Raw genomic sequence first — 17,356 nt, 5'->3', positions numbered from 1 at the left:
ACATTGCTTGTATTTCGTATGATGATGATAGTGTTTATGATTGGCGGTACAATCATATCAGTTTCTTATTGTATAATATGTTGTGGATAAGCCAACGGGGAATCTGTCTGTAGCCCCAACGCCAATCCAAGTCCCAGGTCCTAAATGAGCAAGTCATAGTGATCGTAAGAAGCAAAGGGTATCCATATCCATCCCATTCCATCCTAGTCCTGCCAGCCAATGCCCGCCCATATCGTGACATCCCGTAGTCATATATATTGTTAAACACTCTCATGCTCCTTGACCGGTGTCGCGCCCATGACGCTGATATCATCCTCGTCATCATCAAAAGACCTACCCCTCTCCCGTGGCAGATCCTTTGGTGTAATACCCGCCGCCTCGACAGACGGCAGCTGTTTCCCATCTCTCAGCTCCCAGCTGCCGACTCGCTCGTGGTGGAAGCCTTCATTTGTCACAGCCACGTCTTTATCACCATCCTTCCTCTCGGGCCCCTTGAATCCTGCGACGGGCGCAGTCGGTTCTTGTCTGATTGCTTCACGCTTTAAACGGAGTCCAGCGAGGCAATAAAGGCATCCCGCGATGAAAGCAACGACCACGCCCATTATGACGGCGCCGACAACGCCCGCAACCACGGGATCAAGCCTACCCGGGATGGAATCAAGACCGTCGTCAGTCGTATATGAGTAGAAACACCACGGCGCAGCCGTAGAATCGCAAATACCACACCAATCGTACACCGACCGTCCAAGCTCCTGCATTGTCTCGGCGAAATCCGAGTAGGGAACGAGGCCATTTTGGGAGCCCGAATCAAAGAAGGGTTGCATCTCGAACTTCTCATCTGTGTCCGCAGAAGCACGGTAGTAGAGCCTTACTGAGAGATCGTTGAACGAGGGTAGCAGATCTGGGTTATCCGAATCCTCCCCATAGAGCTCAAAGATGAGTGCGGCGCCGGGATTTGGAAGAGTGGAAAAGGGACCATCCACGATGCTCTCGGGGGTGAGTAGACCAGACAAAGCAATGAAACTGATGATAGGGTCGAATGAGCCAAACATGAGGGTCAATTTTTCGCGGCTGCCGTTCCATTGGAGGTTGGTAATGAACTGCCGCACCACCCGATTCGCGAACGTGCGGCCGGCGACGGAATAGAGAACCTGTTTGGTTTGAGATTCAAAAGAGTCTGAACCATCGGCATAGCTATTCTTGATCCGCTCCATGGAGGCGGCGTAGGAGCCTAGGATGTTGAGAATGGCGGTTCCGTTGGTGAGACCGTCATGGACAGTTTCGTTGTGAGTATACATGTAGTTGACATAGTCGTATATCTCGTAGGCGTTCCAGAGGTTGGCATCCTCGAGGTTGATGGTCCCGACGAGTGGATACGTCGAAAAGAGTAGTTGGTAGTTGTCATAGGTTGCGTTGTAGAATTTCAGCATTGTGGGATCTTGGGTCAGGTTGCTGTTCATCTCGGACTCCCAATTAGAGCACCTGAGATTTCCTTGTATGCTGGAGTACTTGTTAGCCTGGGTGCTGGATTAACAGTCCAGGAGACATACGCGGTCGACTGGGGGTCAAGAATGCTCAGTGTGCGAAGATTTGGGTACTGGTATCCATTGAGCGGATAATCAGTGAGGTTGCCCCCTTCCGAATAATCGCGAGCAATGTCGGATGCATCCGTGTCGGTCCCGAATGCATTTGGGGAGGGAGGATATAATCCCTGGAAGAAGGCCATGGCTCCGGCTACGACGGACTCTTCCGCCTGGGAAGTCAAGTCGAGGACGGTATTATCAATCTCGTCGGCGGACATGTCCTGGAGACGGGCGACCTCAATGCCGGCGTAGTCAGGGTCGGTCATATTGGCCAAGTAGCGGGCGCGGAATGCTCGTCCTTGTCGCCGCATCTGCTGAGCTCCTTCGGGAGTCAGCATCCAGTGGTCGCTAATGACGGGCGTCCTCTCGCCACTGTTGATGAAGGCGACAACGGCCCAGACCTTTCCGGTTCCATTACTTGACTGCGCCCAGACGCCGGCGGTGAGGGCGTAGGCGACGGTGAGACACTTCCACAATGCCATTCTAAAGACTCAGCGTCGTGCTTCGTGCGGAGGGTGACTCGGGATAATAGCAGACACAGCAACCTTTGGGCCTGCGAGAAGAGTGAAGAGGGGAGAAACCATTTTAGAGGTCCGCGAGAGGGACGGCACGCGGTTTAACTCGGACCTGCGAGCCACAGTTCTTAGTGATCGTCATCCTTGAAGGCAATTGCCTGTGCTTCCCACCCATCCACTTGACCTCGCCAACCTCGCCAAGCCCACCGCCTCGCATGTCTCAAGTACAAGGCCAGTCGCCACGCTGGCTATGAGACATGTTGTCATTGGGACCCACGGCATGCGGCCGCCAGGTTTATCCCGCCGATAGGCTTGGGAATAGCTGCAAAAGGGAGCAGGGCTGGGCATGCGGGGAAGCAGACCAAGCATGGGAAGTGATAGCCCAGTGGCACGATAAAGCTGAGGTGGGCACCCATCGGAGGTGGCCACGCCGTGAACAGACAAGGCAGAGCGAGCCAACGTGGGTTCGACCCAATCACAGGTGTTCCGGTTTACGTAGGTGCTGCACGCCTTCTGCCCTTCTGCAGCCCGGCAGCGATAAAGGATGACGGGGTGGAGAAATGGCTGGGGCGTGGTTGACGCTGTGAGACACGAAAGTAGCAGAGCGGCATGTATCTGGTTGGACAGCTCAAAAGCAGAGGGAAAGGCAAAGGTACGCGGACAGCGGAGGCTTCTTCCCACAGCCAACACAAAGAGGGGAGCCATGCTTTGTTCGTTCCGGAAGCAGGGCGGGCGCAAAAGAAGGGTGCGCTCCAGGGTGGAAAACGAGAGTTAGTCGACGGCGATGGCTTCAAGGTTTAAGCCTAATCCGACAAGACGGCAGCGTCGGCTCAGAGTTGGCTCAGTGTTCGCTCAGCGTCCGGCCGCTGAAGATTAGACAAGCCCTGCAGTAAATCAGACAAGCCCGGCGGTAAATCAGACAAATCGCTTTCTGCGTCTGTAATCGGTACCCGAAGCCGAGACATGGCCGTCACGAGGCAGATAACGCACCCCGGCCATCCACTCACAGACGGCAACCGCTTGGCTGCTTATTACTTAGGCGGTTGGTTTTGACTCGGCGTTGGTGGGATTGTATTGGGTATATCTACCTATACCCAGAGCCAATACCCAGAGCCTATACCTAGATGGATGTCATCAGCCGGCAAGCTGACAGCCTCTAGACATGGGGGGGGTGGGGGGGATGTGCGGAGGCGGTCACCCCTCCAATGATGCAATATTGATGACTTTGCAGAAGAGGGTGGGAGAGGAGCGGCATATCCCATGCCTGGCTGTGCACTTTGCTACCTATGATTGATTGTTTTCTCACACAAGCTCGTGTTTTTTTACCACTTTGTCATGTGTTCCCGCCGAAGTTCCCATTAGGTTTGTCATGGAGCTGGCCGCGATTGACGTCACCGAGAGCGAACCCGACACACCACCCGATAAGACAGCCCCTCCATCATATCTCGAATAGACATTGCCATCACCCAAACTCTCACCTGGCATATCTATGTTTAACCAGCACCAGGCTCACCGACTGACTGAGAGCTACGTGCCGCAGCATTGTTAGACCGGACCCTAGCGCATTGTCTCTAGGGTAGGTGCTGCAGCAAGTACGCACATCGACAACCACATGGCGCAGACTGCAAACATAGTCCACAGAGCATTCTCCAATATGCTCCAATCTCAACACATCCAATGCGAACCACTCACTCTGAGTCTTCTCCCTTCTTCATACACCTACTAGGGAGTAGTCCAAGCTCGCCAACGGGACTGAAAAAATCTTCAACTCAATATATCCCGCATTAAATTCTCCCGGATCCATCCGACAACGGGCACAACCAATCATGGGAAGTGGACTACCACTTCAATAGGTTCCATGGTCTAACGGTTATGACTGCGGATTCTGATTCCGCCAGCGAGGGTTCGACTCCCCCTGGAACCTTTCCTTTTGCTGTTCAGGAGCCTCCGTGGTGAGGTTCAAGTGTTGGGAACTCAGACTCTCTTTTTGAGCCGGGAACGTCCATGATCTGACAGACAACCCCTGTTATGTAAAGGAATAACTGATAAATGATTCATGGCTGATTTGCCGTTATTTGGAGGATGTCAGTCATTGTTGTTATGCTGACCGAATCACGGACAATTGGCAGAAATGTGACGAAGAAGATGATGAATCCAGTAACTAACCATGTAAATATCAATTGTCAACTCGTGTGTTATTGACCGCTCCTTCTAGATGTTCAGTGAGTAAGAGCGAAACTGCTCCCCAGACTTTCAGTGAATACATTGCACCAAGAAAACTAGCATTTGTATAAGGCATTTGTACAGTATGTGGCGTAGAAACCGGCCATATCCTAGTAGGAGCAAACATATAAAATAATAACTGGACATTTAAACACTACCGACAGTAAAGCAGCAATACGTCATACGGATCCAACCGTCCAGCCCCTGTGTCCATGGCACTAGCCTCATTGACCCTAGAACCAGCCCCTGGACCCTGGAACCAACCATCTTGCCCAAGGACGGGACAAAAGGGGGGGGATGTAAAAAAATCCGGATAAAACAGATTTGAACGTTTCGCATTCAAACACATTCGAGAGTCTTAGGAATCAGATCTCTTGTCCATAAATATAGGAAGATAAACAAGCGAGGCGTTTAGCCGGATACAGCTCGGAATAGCCAGGAGTCCAGCGGCCTCGATGTAGCTAATCAAAGATTGTCAAGATAGCACTTGCACATGTTGTAACAAAGAAGGATGCGATGGGGAACTTTGTGTGACATAAGTGAAGGCTGTGGGTATTGAATGAGAGACAGCCAAGTGGCAACTGAATGCACAAGGCGGCGATGACGGATAGGAAACATTGGGAAGGTGGGAGTGTGCGAGATAGCGCAGTCGAAAACAATACTTGATGACTGGCAGAGCTACGCCATAATTGCCTTATGCGGGTGTCGGGCAGATGATAACTGGCTCCAGTCATCTGGCGGATGTGGAGATGGGAGCAGGCCCGAGTCATCTAGACGAGGGAGGATCAGATCAAGATGAAGATCAAGAGGAGTCGATGGACTGAGAGCTGGAATGCGGGATACGTGATTCGAATAACCAAGAATGTATCAGTAAGTCATAGTCGAGACCGGGGCGACCGGGGTTTGTCCGGCAGTGGAGGATCTTCGATGAACCCCGGCTTGGCTGGCGACGTTGAAATCTTATCAATCTGATCAACGTGCATCACTGAGCCAGGGGCAGGACCTGGACTATGGAGAGCCCCGGATCTTGGGCCCGGATCTTGCGCGAGTGCGAGTTCTGCCTCAGGCAAAAGAAGGCAATGACTAGCGACAAATTCCCCGAGACGGCTTGGCACCTGAATTTATTGAATTTCCTCTGTAATTGTTGTACCTCGGACAAAGGTAAGGAGAGCGAGCACAAGCTGCCGTGGTACCCTCCTCCTGAGCCGATGGCGCGTGAGAGCCGCCAGTCGTGACGAGGCAACTATGCACCTGGCAGAATGTGCCGCTTTGAATCCCGTGCCTGGCGACACTTGCTCTTGGCTGGCATTGCGTATTGCATTGAACAGGGCAAGTCTCTGTCCTCCTGCCTGGGTCTCTCAATGCAATAGGTAATACTCCGCCCACACTTGGCTGGTACTCCGTGCTTGCGTATCAGTGGAACCCCCCGAAATCGTACCACTGGATCGCTCGTTTGGCCGTTTGTAGCGACGCGCGCTGGGGGGTCCCCCCCTGTAGCCCTGTTCTTCCGGGTTCGCAGGTCGGCCAGCCACTGTAATCTTCAGGTACCCGGCAAGTACCTTTGTGCAGGGAGCGCGCACAGAGAGTACCGAGCTACCCACCTGCCGTTGAAGTCGTTCCCTAACAATTTCTCCGCATCACCTGGCCCTCCGTTATTCTGGCTGGCGACACACCCAACAACTTGTACTTCAACTACACCACACCCTTACGAGTCGTCGCTTCGTCCAGACTTGCTCGACGCAACGCCCGCCCTGAGCGCTCTCCCTCTCTCCGCATACGAGCGCCAATTCGCCATCGCCCGCTGCGGCCATCAGCGTCTCCCAGTCGACAATTCCTCCCTCAATGGCCCCGTCGCAAACAGCGACGTGATCGCCTACCATGTCGACGTCGACGGACGCCACCGGTCCTGCGGTCGATCCAGCGCCCCCTGCCGGTGACTCCATCACAGCCCTCGCCTACGACGACATCGACAGCGCGAACCAGCTGCAGGCCGAGGCCAAAGCCGAAGTGCAGAAGCAGGCGCAAGCACAGGCGCACGCCAGCTTCCTGCACTCGCCGCCCGACAGCAACAATACCGTCAAATCGGACGCTTCCGACTCAGAACTCAGCGAACTCGACGAGGAACCCATCCTGAGCGATGCGCCCGTGCCCCCGCCCGCCAGCGACGACGGACAAGATGACATCGGCGAGGTGCTACCAGACCATTGGTCTGGCACAGTCCCCGTCTTCAAGCCGACCATGGACCAGTTCAAGGACTTTAAGCGCTTCGTACGTTTGCCCGACGCCCGCACGCTAATTAACCTCTTTGTGCTAATCTGTGGAGTTCCAGATGGAAGCAGTCGATAGCTACGGAATGAAGTCCGGCATTATCAAGATCACCCCACCCGAAGAGTGGAAGGAATCGCTTCCTCAACTTGACGAACTCATAAAGCAGGTCAAAGTTAGAGAACCGATCAAGCAGGACATCATGGGATCCAGCGGCACTTATCGACAAGTCAACATTCTCCATGGCCGATCTTACAACGTTCCACAATGGCGCCAACTTTGCGAGCAGAGCGAACACCAGCCTCCCGCCCGTCGCGGCGAACGAAGAGCCAATGCCGACAAAGTTAGACCTTCACGGGCTCGAGCTGCCGCCCCCAAGCCTGCAAACCTAGGGACTCCCAAGAGGAGAACACGAGGCCGCCCGACCAGAGGCAAGCAGGGAGCTAAAGACAAGCTCATCCAGGAGGAGACAGAGGGAGAAGGAGGAGAGGACAGACCACTGACGCCAATCTCGCCCAAGCACGAAACAGAAGAGATCGAAAAACCTGTCGAATCCATTGAACAGGACCCGGGTGAGGCCATTGACGAAGCCGACTGTGCGCCTACAGTGGGCAGAATGGGCATCTCAAGGCAGGCAAGGCCCAAGACCCAATCCATCTCAGCACGTCGCAAATACAGTCGCCGCGAGGGATCCGCCATGATCGACGAAGCCGCATTCAAGAACTGGGATTACCGGATGGATATTTCCGAGTACACCCCAGAGCGCTGCGAGGAGCTTGAGCGGGCGTACTGGAAGACTTTGACATATGCCCCTCCCCTCTATGGCGCTGACTTGATGGGAAGCCTGTTTGGCGAGTCGACGGAGCTGTGGAACTTGAACAAGTTGCCCAATCTCTTGGACGTTCTTGGCACCAAGGTCCCCGGTGTCAACACGGCATACCTCTACCTGGGAATGTGGAAGGCGACTTTTGCCTGGCATCTCGAAGATGTCGATCTGTACAGCATCAACTACTTGCACTTTGGCGCCCCGAAACAGTGGTACAGCATCTCCCAAGCCGACGCCCGCCGTTTCGAAGCAGCCATGAAGAGCATCTGGCCCCAGGATGCCAAGGCATGCGATCAATTCCTTCGACATAAGGCTTTCCTAATCTCGCCCCAACATCTGCTCCAACATTACGGGATCAAGGTCAACAAATGTGTGTCATACCCAGGAGAATTCGTCGTCACATATCCCTATGGTTACCACTCCGGTTATAACCTGGGATACAACTGCGCTGAGGCTGTCAATTTCGCACTTGATTCGTGGCTTGATATGGGCAAGATCGCCAAGAAATGCGAATGTGCACAGGCGCAGGATAGTGTGTGGGTTAATGTCTACGAAATCGAGCGCAAGCTGCGGGGCGAGGAGACGGAGTACGAAGAAACTGAAGAGGAAGAAGATGATGACGAAGACCAGTCCGGACTGCCGACTCCGCCAGCCAGCTATGGCGTTAAGTTCAAGGACGAAGGTCTCAAGCGGAAACGTGGCCCTGGCGAAAAGGGCCGCAAGGTCAAAGTCAAGAAGATCAAGCTCCGCATCAAGACCAAGGCCGAGCCACCTTGTTGCTTGTGTCCCAACGATTATCCATCAGCAGAGTTTCTACCCACAGATGACGGACGAAAAGCTCACCGGCTATGTGCCTTGTATCTCCCCGAGACGTACATTGATACGGTTGACGGCCAGGAGGTGGTATCCAACGCAGCGCACATTCACAAGGATCGCCTTGACCTCAAGTGCCTGTACTGTCGTTCGAAGCGTGGGGCCTGTTTCCAGTGTTCGCAGAAGAAATGTGCTAGAGCGTATCATGCGACATGCGCAGCCGCAGCAGGTGTTTTTGTTGAAGATCAAGAAGTCCCAGTCTTTGGCGAAGATGGTAAAGAGTACAAAGAACAGGCGTTCGAGTTCAGTTGTCGATTTCATCGGACGAAACGGGACAGGAAACTCGATGGGGATGCACTGGAAGCGGACCCACGAATCCAGGCAGCTGCCGCCGCTCTCAAGAAAGGCGAAACTTGCCAGCTGCAATACCTCAAGGGGGAAATCTTTGCCGGCTGTGTGGTGGAGAATCGCGTTGACGAGCAAACGCTTCTCCTAGACATTCTGCCAAACGGGTATGCAACGCCCACCAAACCCCTACAACTTAAGCTAACTCCGAAAAGTGATCGTTTAGAAGTCGAGTGGAAGTGGCTGCTGCTACCTCATCCCGCCGATTACAACCTCCCCAAAGCCTCTGCAAACGCCATCCCAATGCCGACCTCACGAAAGGCCAAGGACAAGCTGAAGGCTACGCGGCAGCAAGATGACAAGCCGCGAAAGGATGACCTCTTCGCTGAAGGCTACACATGGTCAGAATTCCACCTTCAGGATGTGAGCAACAAGGATCAAGTCAAGATCGACTTCACCAAGCAAGATCAGATTTGGCACTACCTCGGAAAGACGTCAACAGAGGCTAGGGCGCAGTATACCGAAGATGCATCCCGCCCACGTCACAACCCCAAGGGCAACTTCCTGGATACGATCCCGAAACCACCGAAGCCGCTGAAACCAGTCTCGACCACATACGTTCAGCAACGGCCGATGTATGCGCCTGTGGCGTCGTATGGAAGCCCATATTCTGCCCCGAATGCCGCGGGTGCTGTGGGTGTGATGCCTAAAACTTCAGCTTCGGCTCGCCCCGTGAAACCATACGTCTACAAACCAAGAAAGCCCGTGGATGCCAACGTCAGTGGTATGGGTGTGTTCGCAGCGCAACAGTTCAGCTCAGCAGCTCCCTCAACTTCCCAACTCACCCGTCCTGCGTACCCTCAGCATCCATACGTGCAGAACCCGGGACACCAGAACACGGGCCAGTATTCGGCACAACGATTTGACGTCAAAACTCCACAAACCTACACGCCTCACATAGCAGCACAGCCTCAGCATCAGTGGCAACACCGCGTTGTTGCACCCGGTCCAGTTGCACCACATCGTGTTCACCACATTCCTTCTGCGGCGCAGCCGTCGCAGCAACAACCTGCGCCAGCGCAACCCAGGCCACAAGCCAGAGCCGCATGGCAGGTTCACTCGTCGATCTACCAAAAATATCAGTTCTTCCAAGTGAATCATAACAGGTATGCTTCTCTCGATGCACAAGAGGCCGAGATCGTGCTAATCGATTCTAGGGACTCGACAAAATACAGAACTCCATACTCTCCATGGGGTGGCTTCACCAACGGATATGAGGGCAATCTGAGAGCACATCTCATGAGCAACCAAAACGAGCTGCTTCGAGGAGCCAGCATGGGAACAGGAGCACATCGTCAACCAAGTTACAGCGCAAGCCCTTACGCGCCGGCCAGTTTCAACCGTGCCCTCGCGCCTGGAGGCCATTTCCAACAACCGACTCCCTCGCACGCATCTCCCTACGGAGCAAATCCCTTCACGCGCAATCCACGGCCTGGATCAGCATCGTCACAGGCACCGGTACCCGCGACTCTCTATCACCACGCCCGGGCTTCGATAAAAGCGCAATATCTTGTACCAGCACCGGCCTCGCAGCAAACCATGAGGCCAGAACCTCAGTCCAACAAGGCAAAGCCGGCCCCGGTGCCGGCTCAAAAGGTTTACAAGGTTGGAATTCTCACCACCTCCGCCGTGCCACAGACAGACTAACAAACAAACTAGATTCCACCAAAAGAATCCCCAGTACCCTTACCGGCTAACTTCCTGGCCGCCATGACCACCTCATCAAATACGCTTACGACAGGTTCGAATATGGCGTCACCTCGGGCCTCCAAACACGGTCGCCCTAGTGATCCACAAGCATCACAGGAACCTCGAACCAAATCATCTCCAACGATATCAATCCCTGGAGATACAATCAAGGTCTCTACAACGCCTATCCCCACCTCACAGGTGTCAAGCACAATGTCCCAATCTGGGGCTGCGACACCGGCAACATCCTTGCCAGTATCTAGTTCCGAACAGGGCAAGGTGTTAGACACCATAACTGCACAGCCTGCCCAGAGTCCTCTGGAGGCGAAGAATCAACTACTTTCTCAACCAACTGCAGGCAACGCAGCGATTGAGCCACAGGATTTCCCTGATGTTCCCGGGTGCGAATCTATGGAGTTCGTTGAAAGGCTGATGCAGAACCTCCGAAGGGTATCACAACAAGGCGGGACTAAGTAGACGGTCTCAAATAGCACCCTGCGCATGTGTGTTCTCACACGGGGAGTTGGGTGTCGAGACTACCAATTACCTGCTTGGGATTCGCATCACAAGCAGGATGTATAAATGAGATGCGATCTCTGAGATGGCGTTTTAGGGGTTCGGCGGATTCTTCACGGCAGCATTTTTCACTTGCGCATTCAGAATGACGATGGGGGACGAAAGCAATACAATGAAACAGGCGTCGTCATACCCGAGCTTTGGAACCAGGAGCGGCGTATCCTGTGTAAGGCGGTTTTGGTGCATGCATGCATGGAGGGAGAGCTTTGGAGCATTAGTGGATCCATGATGTAGATCAATGAAAAGACTTTACGATTGAAATGAGGAATAATCAGGTGACATGAGACTTGTGGTAGTGTTCTGGAGTGATTGGTGCCTCGAACCAGGGTTTGGGTATCGCGAGGACAGAGAGTTGAAAACGTGGGTGGATTGAATCTGAATATCGGCATACATGCAGCGACTCATCGTCTCCAATTGTGGTTCCGCGATATCAACATGATTATCTTTCGTTCCTTCTCATTATCGTCTTCCTAGTCTTTCTTATCCACCTCCTTGCGCTTATCCATTTCCCAATCCTCCCGTTTAGAATCGCCGTCCACACGGGTGACATGGCACCTATGCTTTCAAACGTGACTTGATTCTCTCACTGCAAAATATAATATGGTGGCATTACTTAGGCCATCATTAAAAGTCACAACTGGGGACAATTAAGGAGATCTTGGTCCCAAAATGCCACCTTCACCTTGTCCATCAACGCCGGGTAGTTCTTCGCGCCATTCTTGAGAAGCTTGCGACTGGGACTCTCAAACATGTCCATTCGCATCGTTTGCACGAACCCGCGGCCTCGAAAACGTGCGGTACGGGTATTTCCACGCTTTGACTGGAGTCGGAGCTCGTCTTTGATGAACTCCTCGATGGTAGGCAGCGTGTATCCGTTGTGGTATAGATCGTCGTCGTCGAAGAAAGCCCACGCTCGCTGGCGGTACATCCTCCGGAACGCGTGACTGAGGGTGTCGTCCCGTCGCACCGAGTAGAAATCTGGCATCAGTCTTCGCCACAAACCAGAGCCGTCGTCACTAATCCGCAGTATCGTGTGCGGGTCATATCGCAAGTGGTTCAGTCGGCAGCCGAAACTTGCTCGTTCAGGATGTTGGTATGTGACTTCGCTGTAAAAGCATTCAAGGAACCGGGAACACGATGACAGTTCCGACGTCAGCAGGGACATGATGAGGTCGAAGCCGCATCCGGCCAGACGGTCGATATATGAGTGGCGAATCCCGAAAAACGACTGCGGGTCTTGATTCTCCATGTACATCTCGGGGTTGAACTGGAGATGATCAGGGAACACGAGTCCCCGCTGATGATTTTCATTTGCCGAGATTGGGTATGAAGACACATGAAGATCGATTTCAGAGCCTTGAGGAGTCGCGATGCGGGAAATGACGGCACCATACAACGTCCGTACATATTCATGGACGCACTGAAGCATTTCCGGACCCGAGGGCTCACCGATATCCATACTGTTCAGGTCTGTATCAAAGTTCTCGTAGTTTTCAAGCTCATCCCAGACCCAGTCCTTCGTGTCCCGCCATACGTTGGCCTGTGTCGATGGTCGCAGCGGGTTCAGCTTGCACATCAGTTCGTATCGAAGGAAGGCTCTCGTTAGCCGCAAGCGTCCTCCAGCGTGTAAGTCATGGAGATGAAAACCGTCCTTGGACTCGTAGCATCTCTTGAGGCCCTCGGAAAGTGAGGTGTGTGACCAGGCTGGGAGCGAAGCGTATACCCGTGGGAGGTACGAACTTGTAGCCTTGCTGATATAGTCCTCCATGAACAAATTCAAGCGGGTGACCAGAGAATCAATGGCCAGGAGAACATCTGGGTAGTTTTCATTCAACGGGTTTGGGAGGGCCTTCCGTCCCCATTGTGTGAGATGGTCGTGCACAAGCCCGGTTTGCTCGTCGTTGGCGAGGTCGTCCTTCTTGGGGAATGTGACGATGGCGATGGCGTCTTGGAGGAGATCGCCGGGGAGATCTTTTCGGACAAATGGCTTGAGGATGGCCACATGTGATTGGATGCGTTGTTGGAACAGGGCGGGCGAGGCGTGGCTGGCGCTGATGACTTCGGAGCGGGTGGGGAGGTCGCAGAGGATCATGGTCCGGAGCTCGGGGGCGAGACGGTTGAATGGATCCATTGTAGAGTCTGAGACGCAGGGATATATATAAAAAGACAAAGGGATGTGCGTAGAAATACAAACAATGGTATTGTTCTTTGTGTGAGTGCGGGTGTGAGTAGTGAGACGAGATAGTATGTGCCCTGAGATGCGAGAAGCGCAATGGTGTATATAATGAGAGTGCGAAATGAATGACGGGAAGACCTGCCGTCAGTGAATGGGAATTAGATGGTGCATGCATTCAAGAGCGAAGAAAAATTGCTGAAAATTCTATTGTTGGTGGTGAATCAATGGCTTTTATACATTTCTGAATAATAGGACCGGATCGGGACGAGAACCTGGATGACGGCTTCGCGCCTATTGTACTCCATTACACAGCGGAGCCAAGGCCCACAAGGTCATGGCAAACTGAACAAGGAAACTCAATACCATTGTTCAAATGATCTTCTGATTCACCTTGGAATGTATTGATGTGAGCGCCAAGTCGGCAGGAGGTGATGAGATACATAAATCCGACTTTCCTCCTGAACTTCCCTCACGAAGATTCACTCCTTTGCAGATGCACTCATTCACCTTTCTCTTGGTGACGAAACGACCTTTCATCATCGCTCATCGCTGAGTTTACTACTTTTCATCCGCTCTAGCCCGAAGGCTTGGTTTGGGTTACCCGTGTAACCTTGACTAAAGTTTGCCAAACCGTGTGTGCGCCAACAACGCCAGGTAACAACGTTTATGGCTGATATGGAAGCAAACGACATGGAGCCCAACAACCTCGCGGCCAAAACAGCCAACGCCAACCTCTGGACCAGCGATGACGACGATCAGGCTGAGGTTCGCAATCGCGATTTCGCTCCCGGGCCGTACAGCCGTGGCGCACTGTTGGGCAGTGGCGGCTGGTGCGTCGCCTACAAGGTGCGCAGACTCCGCGATGGAGGCGTGTTTGCTGGAAAGACGTCGAAGTTTCCGGGGCAGTTGCAAAAGGAACTGGCTATCCTCCCATCTTTGAGCCATGTGAGTAGAGATGAAAGCCCAAAATGATGACGAGCTAACAGTTGCGGATAGAATCACATCGTCAAGTACATCGACTGGTACGAAGACAAGGCCGAGCCGCTGGGCACCCTGCTGGTCACGGAGCTTTGCCTGGGAGGGACACTACAAGACCGCATCAACTACTCTCCCAACGGCACTGGGCTCAAGGAAACTCTCCAAGTAATTGTCCAATCAGCCAAAGCCCTTGAATACCTTCATGGCAAAGGCTTGATGCACACCGATGTGAAGCCTCGAAACATCCTGATCCGAACCTGGGACCCGGTCGACATCGTGCTGGCCGATTGCGCAGACGTCAAGCCAGCCACCTTCACTGGACGAGCCGTTGGAACGGAGGCCTACTGGTCACCTACCATTGCTAGGTATAAGCGACATTGTGGGATCAGCGACGACGTGTGGGCGCTGGGGATTACACTGCTTGGGATGATGTCGCAGTGGCCCAAGCTGCGCACGACGGATGATTTGAAGAGATATCCTACAATTTGCTACGAACATACTCAGACGTTGAAGGAGCTGAACCCGACCAACGGCATTGTGCGGCTCGCTAGCAAGATGCTGGCCTGGGAGAGAGCGAAGCGGTTTACAGCGGCTGAGTGTGTTGCCTTTGCCACTCAGATGCTCGCTGAAAACACCGGGAGCAACGAGTTTGGTTTCAAGAGCCCCAAGGACTTTAGCAGTATCGTGTTCTGGTGATTGCGTTGTTCATGTGTTGGTTGCATTGGCCAAGGCGAGGATCGATGCATAGAGTGGACGCGTTTGTGGGGGTTACTACATAGAACCTAGAGCATGATAAACCAGATCTCGGTAGCCGAAATAAAATTGGAGGTGAAGTTGTCATGACATTGTTTCGCGAATAAATTGTATAGGTTGCATCAACGCCTCCATCTCCATCTCCGGCGTCGGCCATCGGCGTCGGCGGCGTCATCGGCGTCATCGGCGTAGGGTGGGAGGCGGAATTAGCACGCCAGAGGCTATCATCGGATGCCAGCCGGCCGCCGACACTTTCTCCCACTTCAACGGATGCCGAGCTCCATCTTTGGTGAGCCTGTGAGCAAGTGTGGGGTTGTCGAACCAATCTACGCGGAATAGAAATCGTTCTCATCATTGGATGCAATGACGCAATCCCCTCGGATCTTGTCCACCCCACCGTATTAGTCATCCGTCTCACTGCCGGCACGGCGATGTCGCACACTCGCAGCCACGGCGACCTGTTGTTTGGCGCCGGGTTTGCAAGCCATTCTCCGCGTGAGCGTCCTGCTGTGGAGTTGACGAATTGGACCCAATTGAGGAGCAGCCAGAAATTGTCTTCTCGCAGATACAGCGACGCTGGGCCAGAAACACCTCTCCTCTCTCCCGTGACTAATACCCTGACGGCGTGTTTTAATGTCGCGCTCCATCTTAACCTTGTCCTCAACCCCCTCCCCGTTCCGGACTGCCCTTCGAACCATCCCCTCGCGTTCCATCTCCAAGGCATTCTCAACCAAAATGGGTGAGACTCAGAAGCTCAAGCCCGCCGCCAGGGTCTCCGGCAAGAGGCAGGATGTGTGGTGAGTACCGAGTGTCGGGCGTCATGGCCTCGGCGCTCCCCTGGTGTAAACGATCTGGCTCTAATCCGCATATACAGGACCATCATCAACGAGGCTGCGGCTGCGTCGCCCAACCAGCCAATTGTGAACATGGGCCAGGGCTTCTTTGGCTACAACCCGCCCAAGTTCATTCTCGACGCCGCCAAGGATGCCTTGGACCGCGTCGATGCCAACCAGTACTCGCCCACCAAGGGCCGTCCTCGATTGAGAAAGGCCATTGCTGATGCGTACTCGCCATTCTGGGGCCGCCAGATTGACCCCGATACTGAGGTCACCATCACTACTGGTGCCAACGAGGGTATGCTGAGCGCCTTTATGGCATTTATCGAGGAGGGAGACGAGGTCATTGTCTTCGAGCCCTTCTTTGACCAGTGAGTGACATGGTGTTCTCGGCTCGAGTAAAGCTGACATGGTGCAGATACATCAGCAACATTGAGATGCCGGGTGGCAAGATTGTCTATGTCCCCCTACACCCCCCTGCCACAGGAGCCACGAAGACGTCGTCTGCTGCCGAGTGGTCCATTGATTTTGATGAGTTGGAGAAGGCCATCTCTCCCAGGACCAAGATGATCGTTATCAACACCCCTCGTGCGTATCCTGTCTGCATAAGCTGGGTTGGTCGCTGACATTTTCTAGACAATCCCGTTGGCAAGGTGTTCTCCAAAGAGGAGCTACAGAAGATCGCAGACCTTTGCGTGAAGCACCAGATTATCATCCTCTCAGACGAGGTGTACGACCGCCTTTTCTACGTACCCTTCACTCGCATTTCCACCCTATCTCCCGAGGTCGAGAAGTTGACCCTGACCGTGGGATCCGCGGGCAAGAACTTTTATGCCACTGGATGGCGTGTGGGTATGTTGAGATGGTCCCTTCAAATAACGATGCAGGCGTTGACAAGAGTCTAGGCTGGTTGATTGGCAACCCTGAACTGCTGCAACACGTTTCGGCAGCTCACACCCGTATTTGCTACTCCTCCGTGTCTCCCCTGCAAGAAGCCGCCGCTGTTGGCTTTGAGCAGGCCGATAAGTTTGGTTTTTGGGATGAGGCGATCAAGGAGATGAGGGGCAAAGTCGACCGCCTCAACGAGGTATTCGACGAGCTCAACCTTCCTTACTCGGACCCCGAGGGTGGCTACTTTGTGCTCGTGAACATGGCCAAGGTGAAGCTGCCTGAGGGCTACCCCTTCCCACCACACGTTGCTAGCCGCCCGCGAGACTTTAAGCTGGCTTGGTTTCTGATCCAAGAGCTGGGCGTCGCGGCCATCCCGCCGACCGAGTTCTACACCGATGCCAATGCGCACCTGGCGGAGGACTACATCCGGTTTGCTGTTTGCAAAACGGACGAGGTGCTGGAGGAGGCCAAGGAGCGCCTAAGGGGGCTGAAGAAGTACATCCAGGAATAAGTGATGGTAGTGGCTTCAAGAACAATAAACAATAAACCGCGGAGGGAGGTATGTGTTTTCAAACGTACCTGATATAGATCTACATGACAACGAATAGACGCTGTATGCGAGTACTGGTTTGCCTTCCACTTGATGGGATAGTGTTTCTTTGACTGGGAGGAGATGCTGATGTCAGCGCTTCGACACGTGTACGAGGCGTTAGACTGCACTGCTCCCGCTGTAACGTCTAGAGGCTTAATCTGTGGCTGGTGAGTGCCAGGGTCCTATAAGTGCCGGCATGTGGACGACCCCTTGGCCCTGGACGCGGAGGCCCTTG

At 53.6% G+C, this 17,356-nt stretch overlaps 7 protein-coding genes and 1 non-coding gene across 8 annotated transcripts; 5 read left to right on the top strand and 3 right to left on the bottom strand.

The window, feature by feature from the left end:
- Positions 1-260: 260 nt before the first annotated feature.
- On the bottom strand, positions 261-2,065 carry BGZ61DRAFT_348487 (histidine phosphatase superfamily; the record flags this gene model as incomplete). Its single annotated transcript, XM_046240066.1, has 2 exons — positions 261-1,508; positions 1,547-2,065. The coding sequence occupies 2 exons, from the start codon at positions 2,063-2,065 to the stop codon at positions 261-263; spliced, it is 1,767 nt and encodes a 588-aa protein (XP_046105875.1).
- On the bottom strand, positions 2,036-2,956 carry BGZ61DRAFT_207993 (uncharacterized protein). The gene has a single exon (XM_046237981.1). It carries the CDS (start codon positions 2,801-2,803, stop codon positions 2,237-2,239), a length of 567 nt encoding a protein of 188 aa, XP_046105874.1. The 5' UTR covers positions 2,804-2,956; the 3' UTR covers positions 2,036-2,236.
- Positions 2,957-3,341: 385 nt separating this feature from the next.
- Positions 3,342-4,380, top strand: BGZ61DRAFT_448666 (uncharacterized protein). Its single transcript, XM_046245498.1, has one exon. It carries the CDS (start codon positions 3,385-3,387, stop codon positions 3,616-3,618), a length of 234 nt encoding a protein of 77 aa, XP_046105873.1. The 5' UTR covers positions 3,342-3,384; the 3' UTR covers positions 3,619-4,380.
- BGZ61DRAFT_t103 lies at positions 3,951-4,022 on the top strand. The gene has a single exon. It is a non-coding gene; the product is annotated as a tRNA-Gln (tRNA).
- Positions 4,381-6,019: 1,639 nt separating the features above from the next.
- Positions 6,020-11,156, top strand: BGZ61DRAFT_417310 (uncharacterized protein). The gene is made up of 5 exons (XM_046243405.1): positions 6,020-6,589; positions 6,651-8,737; positions 8,786-9,736; positions 9,788-10,235; positions 10,290-11,156. The coding sequence occupies exons 1-5, from the start codon at positions 6,200-6,202 to the stop codon at positions 10,794-10,796; spliced, it is 4,383 nt and encodes a 1,460-aa protein (XP_046105872.1). The 5' UTR covers positions 6,020-6,199; the 3' UTR covers positions 10,797-11,156.
- A 147-nt stretch (positions 11,157-11,303) lies between these two features.
- On the bottom strand, positions 11,304-12,043 carry BGZ61DRAFT_448664 (uncharacterized protein). The gene has a single exon (XM_046245497.1). The coding sequence runs from the start codon at positions 11,878-11,880 to the stop codon at positions 11,527-11,529; it is 354 nt and encodes a 117-aa protein (XP_046105871.1). The 5' UTR covers positions 11,881-12,043; the 3' UTR covers positions 11,304-11,526.
- A 1,406-nt stretch (positions 12,044-13,449) lies between these two features.
- BGZ61DRAFT_387404 (kinase-like domain-containing protein) lies at positions 13,450-14,813 on the top strand. Its single transcript, XM_046242760.1, has 2 exons — positions 13,450-14,016; positions 14,068-14,813. Exons 1-2 carry the CDS (start codon positions 13,738-13,740, stop codon positions 14,743-14,745), a joined length of 957 nt encoding a protein of 318 aa, XP_046105870.1. The 5' UTR covers positions 13,450-13,737; the 3' UTR covers positions 14,746-14,813.
- A 724-nt stretch (positions 14,814-15,537) lies between these two features.
- Positions 15,538-17,040, top strand: BGZ61DRAFT_530865 (Aspartate/tyrosine/aromatic aminotransferase; the record flags this gene model as incomplete). Its single annotated transcript, XM_046253624.1, has 5 exons — positions 15,538-15,599; positions 15,677-16,009; positions 16,057-16,226; positions 16,275-16,490; positions 16,544-17,040. 5 exons carry the CDS (start codon positions 15,538-15,540, stop codon positions 17,038-17,040), a joined length of 1,278 nt encoding a protein of 425 aa, XP_046105869.1.
- Between the last annotated feature and the right edge of the window lie 316 nt (positions 17,041-17,356).

This window comes from Ilyonectria robusta (assembly GCF_021365365.1).
Source record: "Ilyonectria robusta strain PMI_751 chromosome Unknown BGZ61scaffold_7, whole genome shotgun sequence".
NCBI lineage: Eukaryota > Fungi > Ascomycota > Sordariomycetes > Hypocreales > Nectriaceae > Ilyonectria > Ilyonectria robusta.
Note: the sequence above shows the minus strand (reverse complement) of the source record. Positions and strands in the feature narration are given on the sequence as shown.

What these genes read in the sequence shown, in the direction of transcription:
- BGZ61DRAFT_207993 (XM_046237981.1), bottom strand. Translation starts at nt 2,803, where the DNA reads ATGGCTCCCCTCTTTGTGTTGGCTGTGGGAAGAAGCCTCCGCTGTCCG.
- BGZ61DRAFT_448666 (XM_046245498.1), top strand. Translation starts at nt 3,385, where the DNA reads ATGATTGATTGTTTTCTCACACAAGCTCGTGTTTTTTTACCACTTTGT.
- BGZ61DRAFT_417310 (XM_046243405.1), top strand. Translation starts at nt 6,200, where the DNA reads ATGTCGACGTCGACGGACGCCACCGGTCCTGCGGTCGATCCAGCGCCC. An exon ending in CTAGACATTCTGCCAAACGG is followed by an intron (nt 8,738 to 8,785) that starts GTATGCAACGCC and finishes AACTCCGAAAAG; the next exon opens with TGATCGTTTAGAAGTCGAGT. An exon ending in TTCCAAGTGAATCATAACAG is followed by an intron (nt 9,737 to 9,787) that starts GTATGCTTCTCT and finishes AATCGATTCTAG; the next exon opens with GGACTCGACAAAATACAGAA.
- BGZ61DRAFT_448664 (XM_046245497.1), bottom strand. Translation starts at nt 11,880, where the DNA reads ATGCCAGATTTCTACTCGGTGCGACGGGACGACACCCTCAGTCACGCG.
- BGZ61DRAFT_387404 (XM_046242760.1), top strand. Translation starts at nt 13,738, where the DNA reads ATGGCTGATATGGAAGCAAACGACATGGAGCCCAACAACCTCGCGGCC. An exon ending in TCCTCCCATCTTTGAGCCAT is followed by an intron (nt 14,017 to 14,067) that starts GTGAGTAGAGAT and finishes AGTTGCGGATAG; the next exon opens with AATCACATCGTCAAGTACAT.